This window comes from Akebia trifoliata, chromosome 12 (assembly GCF_017979445.1).
Source record: "Akebia trifoliata isolate Shusen 1 chromosome 12, ASM1797944v1, whole genome shotgun sequence".
Lineage (NCBI taxonomy): Eukaryota > Viridiplantae > Streptophyta > Magnoliopsida > Ranunculales > Lardizabalaceae > Akebia > Akebia trifoliata.
The window spans coordinates 31,295,059-31,311,737 of record NC_141386.1 but is presented as its reverse complement, the minus strand read 5'-3'; the positions used below and the strand labels follow the sequence as shown (position 1 = coordinate 31,311,737).

The following is a 16,679-nucleotide window of genomic DNA, read 5'->3' as shown; positions in this document are numbered from 1 at the left end:
TTCTTCAAAACTCATCAACAATTGCTTTGATGTGTGTTGACAATCCTTTGAACCTCCCAAGGAGTCTCACTGGCATCTTTTACGCATTGGACAACAACTTAGGAGTCAAATCTCACCCATAATCTTCTCAAATCAGAATGGGCTGATTTTTGTGAGAATGATCTTTTCATCATATGGACCGATAAAGGTACAAACATTTTGATGTGTTTCATCCTACATGGGTTATAAGTTTCCGAATGAGCTGATTTTTTGTATGGGAAGATTGGCATGTGCAAACACACATGTATTATAAAGGATTTTTATAATTTAATTTAATTTAAAAAATTAATCAAGGGGATTTTGAAGACAAAATATAATAAAAAGATATTTTTATAATTTTAGAAATCAGGATAACTTCATCATAGGGATGGTGTTTTACTAAATTTTTACTAAAATAATCTTATTGATAATATTAATTTTAAATATAAATATCAGGGTATTTGTGGGAGTCCAAATTTTGGTTTTGAAGCACGTCTATTGTACCTTCTCTCATTATAATGATTATCTCAGAAATCCGAGTGATTTGAATCCAAATTTAACGAATTTGATTCCTTCAAGTATATCTAAATTTTAAAAATAAATCGGATGTATCTGACCCAAATCAATTAATTCGATCAGGTCGGATCTTGCTATGAATTTGGCAAAAATAAAATGATTCAGATACGATTTTAACTAATAGGATCTGAGTTGAATTCAGATCTAGATATGGATTCAAATAAAAATAAAAAATTCGAATATGAATATACTCATATCCAGCTTTTATGCCTTATCTCTCTTTACCCTCTCTCAGCTTAATTTTACCTTGAAATAAAACATAAAATAAAACTGATGGAGAAAACACAATCAGATAACTATTCTGATAAAACTTTAATTGCTCAAGATAAAGAGAGCTTTTGAACCCTACATAATCCCATCATCAAAAGAATAAAATTAAGAAAGAAAACAAAGGGAGTAAATAAGACTAAAAATATAAGGGAAGGAGAATAGGAGACCAAATTACTCCCATCTCTTCCTTTTGTTTCTTTCTCACCCCTAGAAAGCAACGACAACATTTGTTACCCTGAACAACCAATTTATTAAAAATTGAAGTAAACAACATGTTAATTTATGTATAGTACTTTGTGACTTTTTCCCCTCTGGAGACTTGGGTTGCCGCCTTAAGCGCTCGAGTAAGTAATGATGATGAGGTACCTAGGTCAGTCACTATTGTGTTTTACACTAGAAGAACTCTAAGCAACTACAGTGTGCTGTTGATGCTCTGGAAACCATTCAATGGGCCACCACTCTGGTCGAATGACCTCAACCTTCACATCATCCTGTCCATTGATGCTCAACATATCTGAAGAACCTTTGAAGGCCTCCTCCAACCTCAACAGACCCATCCCACGACACCCAACTGCAGTTGTCACAGTCCCGACTCTCTTGGTGGATGACATGTCTATCACTTCTGATCCTGGAGCAACATTCTGCTTCACTTCTAAAATAAAAAATAAAAAAACCAGAAATAAAATTATCAAGAATTTACCAAGTTGATGGTCAAAACAGAACAAACTAAATGTGAATTGGGTGTTCTTAGCACATGGTAATAGTCATAATTTAAAGTTTTGCACTGTCTTGGAATGTTCTAGTCAAGAGAAACGAAAGATTAACCTCGAAACATTAAATGTTTCTGAATGTCTTAAGTCGAGATGGTCTTAGTTATTCTCCTGACTAAGACATTGCCTCAAGACAAGATTTTAAACCTTCGTAATAGAAACCATTTACAATACCTTCTCCACTCTCATTGACGAACTTTAGAGGAAGCAATCGCTTGCGTATGACACCACGGTGGTGTGTACGAGCAACGAATTCTTGACCAACGTAGCATCCCTTATCAAAATTTATCGTGTTCAGACCAACAAGATTGTACTCAAGTGGAATTGCCTCACCTAAAAAGGAAGAATATGAACAAATTAAAAACTAGATGGTTGAACAATTGAACAAAAGTCTGAATAGTAGGATGGCCAACTTCTTCACAATGATTAATGAGGGAAGAAACCTGACAAAAATGCTTCAAATTTAATGGAAGGACTTGTAAGCACGCTTAAATGAAGGGATTTAAAAACAAAGATAGAACCTAAAATGAAACATGACATAGCATTAAGATAGAAGCATGCAACATAAATAGTCCTAACCGAACCCCCTTGAAGTTGGAACTTAAATTTGTCCATTCCCTTGAAATCCATGCTCTAATCTTGGTAGAATATAGACTTCAAGGAAGGATTTCTGTCGGTTTTTATTAACTGAAATCGAATAAACTTTAAGCACTATGAGATAAAATCTTAAGTAGCTGACACGTAGAAAGTTGTGAAGGACCTATAGTATGTGCCACACACAGAGGGAAGGAGAAAGAGACCTTTTGGAATCTCCGTTGAGCCCTCTGCCACTCCTTTCTCTAACCTCCATTGAAGGTAATTCTGTTCATCGGTTTCTTTGTCCGACTCAACCAACGGTGCTGCAAAGGGAAAATGAACCTTCAAAGACCAAACGAGTGAGGAGTCTGTGGAGTAATGCATATGATTCGGTTGACCTAATTGTCAATTGGGGGGGGGGGGGTAGGCAGAATTGAAAGAACCAAGCTACTGACACTTACGTGTTGTATTGGATGGAAAAATCCCCCTGAAACCAAGAGTTTCCAATCTGGGATCCTTGTACCATTGCCATCCAAGTGCGTTTCCTCTTGATGCTGACATGCCAGCATGATCAACTCCTCCACCCCAGCCAACAGCGTCAGCCTCGGGTTCTTCTGTGGATGTAGATCTGCTAGAAAGGTTTCCACCAAAACGTTGCCAACAAGAGAATTCTTTAGCCACATTCTCGATCTCAAGTTTTGATCGTAACCGGTATCTGCAGCACCAAAAAACAAAAGAAAGATGTGGAATTCATAGGTTGCAAAGACCATAACAAGATTGAATTGGGTCCCTCTAATTTGGAGCATCTTATGATACTTGAAAAAAGTAGCACTGCTGCTGTGGGTATTGGAATATGAATATATATATATTAATATTATGTATTATAAGACAAAAGTGTAACTGGTTGTGCTCTATGGAGCTGAATGGTGGGTGATCTAGAAGCGACAAGTTCATAGATTTAATGTAGCAGAGATGAGGATGCGGAGATGGATTAATGGGAAGACTAAGAAATAAAAATATTTATAAGAATGCAAGAGTAGCATCAATAGACTAAGAAGTGAGACCAGATTTCACGAGCAATTGAACAATGGAAAAGTAGATGATCAGCGCAGATGCCTTATCGCTCTTGCAAAGGTAGCAAAAATTTGGGAAAATGAAACCACGAAGAATAAAGTTATCCATCGTGAGACTTCTATTCAAAACAACTGTCCAAATGGAGAAAAGAGATTTAGGAAGATGTCAGTTTTCAAAACAAGAATATTTTGGAACACCTAGTTTAAATTTTTTGTTATATATAAATTTTATTAAGAAAGTTGTTTTCAAAAATAGAATATTTTGGTCGAAATTCTACACCGAAATATTGCAATTTTATTCCTAAAATTTGATCAAAATTCTCTATTGACCATATTATTTCGTGAAATGAATAGTTATTTCCATCGAAATATTTATAACAAAGAAACTGCCTATAAAATTTTATGTCAGACCTTGTGGAATTTTAATATATTTTGTGGAAATATGATGAAATTTAATACTATGGTTAGAACTCAATGTCTTAACTTCTATAGACTTTTAGCAATAACGTCAAAGTTGATCATTGCTTAGAATGGAGAAAGCCCACCACTCTCCCCTTTTTTATCACCAGGTAGAGATGAATACTATATGGTAGCGCAGGAAATTCTTTGGAATTGAATCAAGGTGTTCATGAAGAATAGGTTGTTCCAGGCTTCCAGCCTTGTTAGCAATTTAGAATACGGCAAAAATCGTACGTGAAAAATTCAAGTTTTATTCGATTTTAGATTGCAAAAATTCAGTCAAACATTCACTAAACAGAAAATATGCAGCATAGGTTGTATACGTATATTGTATGTCTCACATCAAAAATTCAGAAACAAATAATCCGGTATACTTCAAAAGGGAGTCAACCTATATAGTATTATAATTAATCATAATCCAATGATTTTCAAGTTAGGAAATTTTCAATCATGTGAGCTCTGACTCTAGAGTCTAGAATACATGGCATACATATAATAAAATTTAGAATCCAAAAATTAATTAATCCCTCCTCCCCACTTGGTCGATTGAGTAAACAATTAAGATGATTTAATTATAAATATAAAAATCCAACAGAAGATTTACAATATTCTAGTAAAATTCTTAATCATATAATTCCTTGAAAAGATTTGAACAATCAGAAACATCTAAACAAATATGAAATTACAACTTAGATGTCAAAGCAACCATCGAAAAAATTCATAGCATAAAAAATTCAACAAAACATATGAACATGCCTTGAGCTCAAATGAGAGAGAGAGAAGTGTAGTTCCTGTTGTTAAGAGAAAGAAATATATAAATAGAAAACTAATAAAAAAAATTCTAAAGAGTTGCATAGATTGATTTGATTTCAGTTCTTTTCTACGAAGTTGCACAGATCGATTTGATTTCAGATCCACTTTGTTGCTTTCAAGTCTTCTACTTTTTTTAGTTTCTTTTGATCGATTTGTTGAAGAGATAGAGAGTGAGAGAGAGAGAGAGACCTGCCTGAATGGGCTACTGGTGAGTGGAGAGATTGAGAAGTTCAACTGATGGAAGAGATTGAAGCTTCGTTGGTAGCTTAGGTTAAGGTCATTTTTTTTTAAATACCGAATATTACAATATTCATAAAAAATTCATTTATTCATTCTCTCAAAAAAAATCTTTTTATTTGTTTTCTTATAAAAATACATGAATTATTCGAATCATTCAAGCATTCGGACGAATAATACTTTTATTGAAAAAAAAAATTGTGATTTTTTTCGTGAATAAAACAGAAGATTGCTAACAAGGGTTCCAACTTGATACTTATGTCTTATTCTATGAAGAGTGCATTTCTTGTTAGGATTGGAAGAAAAAGAGTGGGGATCTAAAAGAGAAGCAATACAATTTTTATTCAATTCATATACCAAAAGCAGGGGAGTTATGATTATTAATTAGTATGCATTTGTATAAAAATAGCCAACTTAAAGGGGAGGTAGTCTGGTAGGCAAGAAAGAATTATAGAAGTGATTATCTGGGAGAAAGAAGCTATAGAGTGATTATTAAATAACTAAAGTCAAGCAAACTCTGGATTCAAAGTCATAGCGTCAGGTTGTTAGCGATCATCATCGATCATCATCGGGAGAGGTAAGCACTTGATCGAGTTGAATCATCAATTGATCGAGTTTCATCAAGGGGCCCACTCATAAGTAGCCGACTGACTTTCTGTACACGTTACTGCTGCTATTGTGAGAGTCAATCTTTCGCTCTAAGATCACTAGTCAGTCAGATTAGAGAAGGAATGCAAACAGGTAAATTTGAATTTATCAAAAAAAAACTCTGAAATTTCACATTCCCCCTCAAATATTTCACCTTTTCTTTGACCTTATTTTTATCATGTTTTTATACGATTTCTTATTTAGAATGAGCAAGAGGACTTGTTTTCAGATCCGAATACTAATCTCAAGCATATATAAAGATTGCATTTTGTTTCACTGGTATGGTGGTCATCATGTCGAGGGCTTTCTTTTTTAAAGAATCAGTAAACGTGAGATTTGATAGGTTGTGATTCTCATTTCCACATACTCTCTTGCCTGACTAGTCACTGCTTTCATACCTACAACTGATGGTCTGCCTTTATCAGTATGATCACAATCTAGGCCGCTTGGGCCTGAAATTGTAAGGTTCGGGAATTTGCGATGACCAAGAGTGTTAAACGGGTAATCTAAGTCGTAGTGCATTCATTTCTTTCCACATGCAATGATCAACATTGGAGTGAGTTAATGTAGCTAGATTAGTTATTGGTTTATTTGGGACCCCACAACAACAAATTCTAATTTATTAGCACTCAAAGGTCATCCATTTGCAAGATGTGAGTTGCTCTTCATTATCTTCCTTAACCCCAAAAGGAAGAAAAACTTTTTCTTCCGTCATTTTTAATCTAGTCTAAACAAACTGAATGAAGAATGCTGATTAAAGTGGGAGTAAGTAAGCATAAATGTGTGAATACAGTTCTGAAAGAGTGCCCCAATAGTAGATAATCCTAATTAACTATTAAAAAATATGGCAATAAAATTAATCCTGGAAATACTAAATATAACCCAGTTTTGTGCTTGGACGTTGACTTTCAAGACAAAATTAAACCGACAGCTTCAGAGGAGTAACCTCAAACACCCTGAACCTACTGTCCTACTTATTGATTAAGATATCCCAAAATAACAAGAAACAAAATTTCAAAATTCTAATCCTTATATGAAGCAAAAAAGCATCTTAATTCAGACTTAAATTACTTTAGATGAATCATACATACTACATAGAGAAGAAAATATTCAATTTGGAGCCTCGAACTCAAATAAAATCAATACCCAGTGTCCCTAAGGAAACATATATAGTGATAATTAAGAACCCATTTCAAAATAATAGTGCAATTAAAATTTTAAATTAAAAAAAAAAAAAAAAAAAAAAACAATAAACCCATAATTATTATCAAAAGGGGGAAAAAAGCTTACTTCTTGAAGCAATCCAAGAGTTCATCCAGTACAGCAGCATCAACATCAGCTAATAGCTCGAACGACTCATCTGGGCTTGAACCGGGCCCAGACCCGGTTCGATAGAGCTTCTCGTAAGGCAGAGAAGGCCGATAGAGAAACAGGTCATAGAGGAATCTCCCCTGAGGAGTGAGCATTGCAGTGTAGAGCGGTGGAACCGACACAGTAGAGAGATTCGGTGTAGCTGAAGTAGTCGTTTTGTCCCCAATTGGTTCACCGAATCGGCGAACATCGTTGGTCAAGAGACCTTGAAGGAATTTAACCGTATCAGGGCCTCGAAATCGAATCACAGATCGGTTCCTGAGAAGGGAAGCCATGGGGCCAATATCGTCGAGATGGGTTTGCTGATGAGATAAGAGCCTTGAAGGAGAATAATGGAGGTTTCTGAAACTGGAAAGGGTTCTGTAGATTTGGTGAGACGAGAGGTTGAACAAACGCATTTTAACCTGGCTTCTGTACGGTTGAAGTTAACTTGCGCAGATTTTGTAATATTTTAACCTAAATTTCTCTCTGCGTCTCTCTTGGTAATTTTTACAGTTGAAAGAGGTGAAGCGATCAAAGCCAAAGCTTCTTTCGATATCTTTTCTCAATCTCTATTCTGGATTTGATGATTAGTGTGAAAAAAAGGGGTTTGAGGTCTCCTAAGAAGAACATGAACAAGAAGAAGAAAAAGGTAAGATCTTTTTGTTGTTATTGAGATTTTTGATTGATTTTCTAAATGGGCAAATCTCTGTAATCGAAATGAATTTTGGGTATCTTTGGAAAATGAAGATTCAAAGATGAATTTTGGGTATTTGCAGCTCACACGAGACAGGGTAGTTCACACGATGCAGAGGAGCGTGGCGAGCGAGAGAGTTTGCAGGAGTTGAGGAGTTCTCGAACACCACCCTTAGTTGACATGTGGATGAAAGAGGGTCTAGGTTGTTGCCACGTGTTAATGATTCTGTATCACTTTGAAGTCTGAAGGTTGAACCTATTAATAATGAGAGCTGCTATTGGCACCCAATTAAAGATTAAAGCACTCTCCCAAAGTTACACAGCTAAAGTCTTTATCATCTACCTAATTATAATTAGATTTATATAAAATCCCAAACTTAAAAAATAGAATTCTATCGGCACCCCAATATTTACTTATTATCAACTATTCACCATTTAATAGGTGAATCTCCTCTTCATGCGTTAAGTATGACGAAATTTCGAGTTTGGTACATTGTTCGTTTTAATTTTTCAAACATGTATATGTCATTTTTATAACCTACCACGGTGGCAGATGCTCTTGGCCGAATTTTATATCATCTTTGTTACGCAGAAAGTAGTAAAAGGACAGGCCATTGCAGATCAATTAGCTGACAATCCACGAACTTGTGAGTTTGTCACTTTTAATATTTATGAATTCGTAGATATATCAACGAATTCATTGATTATAAAAGTGATGAGTTCACTCAAAATGCATATTTGTGAATTAAAAAGAATAGTGTACCGAAATCGGAATTTGGACATAAGTTGACACATGTTTTGGAAAAAATCTCTTTCTTTATTTTTAATAGGGTGTATCAAATAAAGTCGGGGTGCCAATAGCAATTCTCTATTTAAATCCTTCACTATCACAAATTATACACCACTAGTTCGCGTAACATGATTTTGTTTGAGAAACATATATATATATATATATATATATAAAGGGAAAATTACTTAATAGTTCATGGCGCTAACTTTTTTTTTTATTAGTCCTCGACATTTAGGGGTGAGCTAAATAGTCAATTTTGTAAATAACTTTTTTCTAATCAATCCCCGATCCCCACTCTAGACATTTCTCATGATTGAAATGTTGAAATTGCCTGAACCATTTATACTCATCATTTTCGTAAATAAAAAAATGGATTTACAACATCCAATTGTGTTTTGGAGACTGCATTTCGATGAAAAAGGATTTGAAGAGGAAGAAGCCATTTTCAAAGGTTTTTTCAAGCACTTTAAAGATGTATGTAAAAAAATTAGGGTTTTTCAATAATTTTACTTTATTTTTTTATCAAAATCGATTAAGGATGATTCTTTTGATTTGAAATCATCTATACAAGTCAGATTTCAAAGAAATTCAAAGAGTTTGTCATCAAATCTGTCTCTGGACCTAGTACGAAAGACCTTGGACACTAACTAGTTCATTTTCTTTCATGAGAATTTATCTTTCTTTTATGTTCTTTTTTCAAATCTTTTGTAATTTTTTTTTATCCACCATGTTCCTTGCATGTAGTATGTATCTCTTTATAGTTGTAAATAAGGCTTATAGACATAATTAAGAGAAATCTTTTAGTTTAATCTTTTATAAAGCTTTGACTGTCAACAATTATACCAATTGTTCTTAAATTTTACCAACTCAGCAAGCTGGAACCGAAGTGAAAATATATAATTTTACTTGTTTTATAGATTTCAAGGGCTTTGATAGCTTCATGCCTCAACATCTCAAAAAACTGCAACCAAATCAAAACAGTAATGCCAAAAAAAATAAAAAATTTGTTGAATTTCTTTGTTAGAAGGCATCACATTTGATAACCATCTTTGGATGAGAGGGAAAGGTGCTGCCTAACACCTTCAATGTCTCTCAATCGAATCCCCTTACCTTAGAATCTTTAGGTAGAACAAAAATCCCTTTATCCTTTGGATATGTGAGTCACTATAACCAAGAAAAACATAATTTCAAAACCTTTTTCGGTGTCCATTTACATATTAATTGAATGATGGCGACTCCTTTACCCATGTATACATAGATGAGCTCAAACCTTCTCAAAGATTTCAAAGTCCACGTATATACAGATTTAATTCTAATATTTTTTTCTTACACATTCTTTTTAAGGTTTTTAATATAAAAAAATTTAAACAATCTTGGACCATAAGGGCCGCCTGTGTGGATACAGGAGCCAGAAGTACTATTTGAAGTACTATCTGAAGTAGCTGAATAAGTATTGTTTGTTTGGATGCAGGTTCTGAAAAGTACCATCAGAAATGCTTTTAACAAAGTTTTGTGTTTGAAAATTAATTTGAATTTTGGTAAAATGACTAGAATGCCCTTTTATGTACCAATTATTGTTTTTAACATTAAAAGCCAATTAATTATGACCTAAAAAGTAACGCTTACCATTTTATCCATAAAAAAGGTTATCCTATCATTTTAAACTTAAAAATATACTAATTTTTTTATCTATAATTCTAATAAATATTTAAAAGAAAAGGAAAATATCAAATTCCAATAAATGATAAATTAAGAGAAAGTACTCAATTAAATCAATATGATCATGCCCAACCATTCCGCACCTAAGGAGAAAATTTGTTGTTGGGGGTATGTTTATATAATACCATGGGCCAACTATATCACATATAGATCATTATTTTAAAAATTACAAAGTACTTGAGTTCAGACCATTACCTTGAGAATTGGATTGCAACTCAACACTAAACTCCTCTTGTGTGACACATGGGACTCGTCCAATCAGCCATTATTCTAGTCCATTCTTGATGAACCTATAAACCTAAAATTAGTCTGATTGGCAATTCTAATTTTTGAATTCGATTATTAACAAACACCGTGGAGTACAAAATATCTGATAATTCTCTGTCAAAATTGGCTCTTCTTCTTCTCTTTCTCCTCCATTTCCATCTTTCAGAGAACCCATCTTCTCCCTAAATAATTTCTCCTATGTTTGTCGTCTCAATAGAACCCTGTTATAAAAACCCAAATGAAAATGCCGAAAGATTGGTTGAGAGATGAAGAAGACGTTTAGATTGAGATGTTGTTGCCATTTTTTCTCCTGTTTTTCCAGTTTTACACCATCATTCACATTTTTAATATTTGTATTTGTATGTATGTATACATGGCTTGGATTCTTGACAGTCTTGTAAACCCCTATGATTTCAGATCTGGGGAAGACGAACAATGAAGTTTTCTTTAAAAATTTATAAATAATAATAAAAACTTAAAACCAACTTACCTATGAACGGCAGCAATATTAACGAAGAAGATGACCATTCCTTTGATGGAGAAGACGACACGGAGAAGATGGCCATTGCCTTTGAAGCTCCAATGGAGAATCTCTATTTCGGTTGAGAATTATCACGGAAATTAGGAATAATTTGGAGATTTCATGGGGGCATTTTTGTCCAATAAGCCGTTATTTAGATGTGATTTTTTACTCCCCGCAAGCACACATTTGAGAAGTACCTAGATGGGTACTTTGTGGAACAACACTTAAAGTTCTCTTAACGAGAGTACTTATTTTTGTAGAAAGTCATCCAAACGCATGCACAAGTGCTTCTGGCTCCCCGCAAGAGTCAAAAGTACATGGAGAAGCCAATCCAAACAGGCCCTAAGTACTTATTAACTATTTCTCCCTATCTGTTATGTTTGGCGTGACTATTAGAAAAAAAAATCTATTATGTCGGATATCGTTGTGATGGAAAATCATTGGGCAGTAAAATAGTGTAAGGAATTTTTTTTTTATCAATTAATTAAATCTAGTTCACAAGGGTTTTTAATGAAAAATATGATGAGTCAAAATCCTTAGTTGGATTATTGATTTGAGTTATTTGTCAAGAACTTGAATATTAAGATTAGATTCAACTAGGTTATTTTGGTGGATTCATTCTCCCTAGATTTTCTTAAATTGTAAGTTTTTCTTAGTTTTAATTATTTTCAATAAAATTTTGTTTTTCTCTAAAATCATACCCTTTTTTCGTTCGATTTTTCTAATATCTTGAATATTAGTCCCTTAATCCTCAATGGAACGACCCTATTTGTCAGTCTATAGTAGGTTTATAATTTTATATTTGTTCTTGTTTTTTCAGAGACATTTTACAAGACGAATAATTTACATGCGAAACGAGAATATACTTAGTCATTATAGGGGACGAGGATTATCAAACCTTTACGTAGTACAACATCTAATCCAATCATTTCTCTAAATCGTTCAATCATATTTGAGAATGTAGTCACACAATTTGATACCAATGGATAATTGTTATTTCTCCAAACCTTAGTAATAGGAGATATCAAACATCATTCTTACATAAAAAGTTGAATGAAATGATCATATATGAAACCAATCATAGTGATTCGGTGCCCTAATCCTTAGTCTTAACACTACTGATCGTAACCGCAAAAAAGGTAAGCATTGTTGTCTTGATATGTGAAGTTTGACAACATTATAGCATGAATCAATGAGATGACCCCTATCATGCATAATCATTCAATACTAATTGGTACAAAATTTGCCAAAAAATTTAGCATTTTCAATAGCTAATCAACCCATGCCTCACCTCCAAATATATGACAATAATAAGTTTGAAATAAGATCAAACCATCCATCAAATCATGACTTACTTGGCTCCAAGAATTATCATCAATCATACCTAAAAGTCCAGCAACTGCTCTAAACCCACAATTTCTATCGTGATCAAATGACCTCGTATGAGTAAATAAATGCTTCTTGACTGGTACCTTATTCATGTTACCCCTAGAAGAAGAAAGTGTTAAGGTTTCACTTTGAACTAAGGAACCTTATGTGGATCTATCCTTATTAATGTATTGCTATCCGACACATCATTTTTCCCCATCCTTGACCATATCTTGTAAATGGTCTTTCTTGTTGGTGGGGTTTGACCTTGAAAGAAGGTTTCCTTAGGTAGATCTCTCTTGGTTGATGTGTCGGTACTCGAGAAATCATTTTTCTTCAAGTTTCTATTTGATTTAAAAAATTTGATAAAAATTTATAGGTTTCAATCGATGGGAGTGAAGGGCTATTTTCAATTGGTGGGATTTTGGCATAAGAAAGCGTAAAATGGTAATTGAAGGTGAGTACAAAAATAATAAAGAAAGCGTACAATGGTAATTTGTGTATTTATCGAAAGTAAAGTGGGTGCAAATATAACGTCTCTAAAACTTGTTATAAATTAGGGGTCTTGTTAACTGCACTAAGGACACATGTTAAAGTACAATAAATACACTTTGGAAATTGGATTTTGTATCAAAAAATGCCCTTAAAATTATTATTTTTTACCAAAATACCCTTGGATTTCAATTTCCAAAGTGTATTTATTGCACTTTAATGTGTGGGGCACACATTAACAAAACCCATAAATAGGATAGGAGGGATAAATAAGAATTAGGGTAGGGCACCAATAGAAAATCCCAATGTGGAGATATATATACATGGTTTTAAAACTCGGTTTCGCATCTCGTCTTATCCATGTCAAGTGCCAAATCGTCTCAGATGATGTTTCTTGATACATTTGAGATGTCTCGTTCAAAAATTTGAAAAATGAACATGAGGTTTTAAATCTCGTCTGAAAATTGACTTGTCCATATGTCTCATCCATGACTGATATCGAGATGATTCGGGCGATACGTCTCTATCTCGGACAAGTTTTGAAACCATGGATACATAAGATAAGGAGTCCTATTGCAATTTGACTCCCGCGACTAGAGGATAGGATTTTGTTTAAGAAATCTTAATAGGATAATTATAAAAGCACCCTACGAATTAACAAGGGCAACCTACACCATAGCCGAATTGTTTTGTCTTATATGGGTAAAAGTTTTAGAATGAATTGATTTTCTGTGAGGATGATCTCTATGATGAGGGGATCATCCTCACCAAAAATCATCCCATTCCCAAACTTTTAACACTATCAAAACAAGTTTAAAAACCATAAATCGTCTTTTTTTTTTTTTTTTTTTTGTAAATTAGTTTTGACGTTGTCGCTACCATCCCACCTCTTGTTAGCAATTCAAAATATAGCAAAATTTCAATATGTGAAAAATTCAAGTTCTAATTGATTTTAGGTTGCAAAAATTCAATAAGCAAAAAATATGCGACATATGATTTATATGTGTATTATGTGCCCCACTTCTAAAATTTGAAATTTGAAGTATATACTACAAATGGAAACTTTGTGTGGTATACTTGGTAGATGTATGTGAAAATATTCGTGTAATGGTCGTTATTTCTTTATCCATGCAAATCAATTTTGATTTAAAATTTTTAATAAAAATTTTTGAGTTTCAATAGGTGTGAGTGAGGGTTATTCTCAATGGGCGGGATTTTGGCAAAGGGCTTTAATAATTGAAGGTGGGTACAAAAAGTAATAAAGAAAGGGTAAAATGATAATTTATGTAATTAATAAGAATAAAGTGGGTGCAAATAGAAGGACTCTAAAACTTGTCATAAATCAGATTGGATAGAGAGGGATGAATAAGAGTGAGAGGTCACGTTAGGGCAGCAAAAGAAAATCCCAACGTGAAGATACGTAAGGTAAAAGGAGTCCTATTGCAATTCGACTCCCACGAATAGATTTGTTTAAGAAACCTTAATAACTTAAAAAGAAAGATTTAAGAAGAAAAATTCCGGAGACACTCTTATATAGTTCAAATCAGCTTATCTGATCTAGTTTGAGTTTCACTGCAAAAAGGAATCTTTGATTTGGGAAACTCAAAAGTTATAAAATAGGTAAGACACCACATTCACTCCTAAAACGACGAGTTAATAGAATTAGAAGTAAAAGTTTCTATTTGGGGTTTTCTTCTTCTCTTCATCTAATAATCTATCGTCGTCGTCCCTATTTATATTATTTTCTCTTCTCGATCTAGACATATTTCTAGCCAATTAAGACCGACCTAGAGAGAGATATGGCGCTGAATTTGCTGGAACTTCCAGAAGATCTTCCACTACTTATGATTCCTAACTCCACCAACACCAAGCATGAAGAACAGACATTCAGTTTCTACAGTTTGTCCAAGGAGGAGGAAAGCTACTACGACGAGTTCTCGTTACCAGTGTCCCACAATCTCAATTGCCGTGGTTCCTGCTTTGGATGGCTATTTATGGTAGAAGATGAAACTTTGGCAGTTCGCCTTATCAATCCCTTCTTACCTTCCATCCATAATGAGATCAATCTCCCTTCTCTTAAATCTTTAGAACTAAGAGACGAAGATAATGATGTTTTAATTCCCACCCATGTAGAAAAGGTCGCTCTATCAGCCAACCCAACATTAACCTCTGATTACATAGTTATGTTAATCTATGCTGGGTTTTCAAGGTTGGCTTTTCTCAAGCCTGGTGACAAGACTTGGACTTCCATAGAATCGAAATGGAATTTGTTCGACGATGTTATATATTCTTGTAATAATGGTCAATTTTATGCTGCCCACGTCAGGGGACATGTTGTGGCCTGTGACCTTAGTTTAAAATCTGACCCAAAGCTGATACAAATTACACCTTCCTTACCAGAGGAGCATTGGACGGATAAGAAGTATCTTGTGGAATCATCGGGGCAACTTTTTTTGATTAGAAGGAGAGTTGAAATCATTGGTAACTTTGAGTACGATAATGATTGGTTTTGTAAAACTGTTGGATTCAAAGTCTTTAAATTTGATCCTGATTCTGATCAAATTGGGTTCATGATGAAGTGGGTTGAGGTGAAGAGTTTGTGTGGACATATGTTCTTCTTGGGTGACAATTCTTCCATGTCTCTTTTGGCTTCCGACTTCCATGGATGTAAGCCAAATCACATCTACTTTACAGATGATGTCGTAAGTCTTTTTTTACCAAATCCATCATGTGGGCCTAGTGACAGTGGAGTATTCAACTTAGAAGATGGGAGTTTTCAACCACATTATCCCATGGACTCCCAGATCAAGTCTTTGATGATCAAGACGCCACACCTACTCTGGGTTCTGCCTACACTAAAGGGGTTGGTGTGCTACAAGTAAATCATTTTATTTTTATATCATCATCAATTTCCCTTTCTTTTTAAATTATAGATAAATTGAGTTTCGACTTAATTTTTTACTCCCGTAATGCGGTTGTTTAGCTTTGAACTCTTCACTTTGTTTTGATTGATTTATTTCAATTATTTATTCTCTTATTGGATTAGATTCTTTACCTCCTAGTAGTGAAAGTGAAATGTCTTAATATATATATATATCCTAACATCCTTTTAGTAATTCATACGTACAAGAAAATTCTCTAATCTTTTGGGTCTTCCTCTTCCTCTTCCTCTTTTAAGATCTTCTACAACTTGGACTGAATATTTGTTAAGAAAATGACATTTTTGTTTGGATTGAGAGAAATGGAGTGAAGAGAAGAGGAAATAACAGAGTTTCTATCCATTTCTCTTGTTTGAATTGTTAAGTAGGGAGAGAAGAGAAAAGAATTAGACAGGAGAAAAGGTAAGTTTTCTTTCTCCTCAAAAATGGTGGAGAAAAGTGAAGAAAAATCCTTTTAAAATATTTTATAATTTCATTTCTGCCCTTAAATCTCTTTAAAATATTTTAAAATTTCAAAATTATCCCAAGTTCTCTCCTGTCAATCCAAACATGGTGGAGAGAAATTGAGTTTCTCTTCTCTTCTTTTTACTTCTCTCAATGCAAACATGGCGTTAGGAATGTAAGATTTTTCTTTTTCCATAGATTCTTGAATGTTGGTACTCAAACCCAAAATGTCACATCTAGCATACTTTGGAAAATCAATTTTAATAAGATGGTATCTAACCATCTATCCCATGGGTGATTTTTAGTCAGTGGGGGCTAAGCGCTAACGATACAAATGTCATTATCCAATGTTGAATCGCGTGTAATTATTTTGAAAACACACACACATACATAATTTTTTACTTAAAAAAAAAAAAAAAAAAAAAAAACATGTGTCACATAGAAATGAGAGTTTTTCCAAAAAAAAAAAATTTAAGTAAGAAAAGTTTCTTGACTGCATTACCTTGTGGCATCCGAAAACATAATCTGATGCCAATACTACAAGGTTGTAGAAGCTAAAATTCTTAGAACTTTGAAAAGGAAAAAAGTTATTTTAAATTTAAATTTAGGAGTTTCACAACTGTCCATTTTCAACACTTTAAATCAAGTCCC

General features: G+C 33.8%; 2 protein-coding genes across 3 annotated transcripts; one reads left to right on the top strand and one right to left on the bottom strand.

Moving 5' to 3' along the window:
• Positions 1-870: 870 nt before the first annotated feature.
• On the bottom strand, positions 871-7,670 carry LOC147389508 (Glycine cleavage T-protein family). Of its 2 annotated transcripts, XM_086418625.1 has the most exons (6): positions 6,731-7,670; positions 2,792-2,925; positions 2,672-2,758; positions 2,435-2,533; positions 1,809-1,967; positions 871-1,516 (listed from the first exon to the last, which is right to left on the bottom strand). In XM_086418625.1, the coding sequence occupies exons 1-6, from the start codon at positions 7,207-7,209 to the stop codon at positions 1,269-1,271; spliced, it is 1,206 nt and encodes a 401-aa protein (XP_086274751.1). In that variant the 5' UTR covers positions 7,210-7,670; the 3' UTR covers positions 871-1,268. The 2 variants fall into 2 exon arrangements, with proteins under 2 accessions (XP_086274751.1, XP_086274750.1); XM_086418624.1 differs by having other exon boundaries at positions 2,672-2,925; positions 6,731-7,669.
• Positions 7,671-14,433: 6,763 nt separating this feature from the next.
• Positions 14,434-15,630, top strand: LOC147389507 (putative F-box protein At5g55150). The gene has a single exon (XM_086419474.1). The coding sequence runs from the start codon at positions 14,445-14,447 to the stop codon at positions 15,525-15,527; it is 1,083 nt and encodes a 360-aa protein (XP_086275600.1). The 5' UTR covers positions 14,434-14,444; the 3' UTR covers positions 15,528-15,630.
• The last annotated feature ends 1,049 nt before the right edge of the window (positions 15,631-16,679 follow it).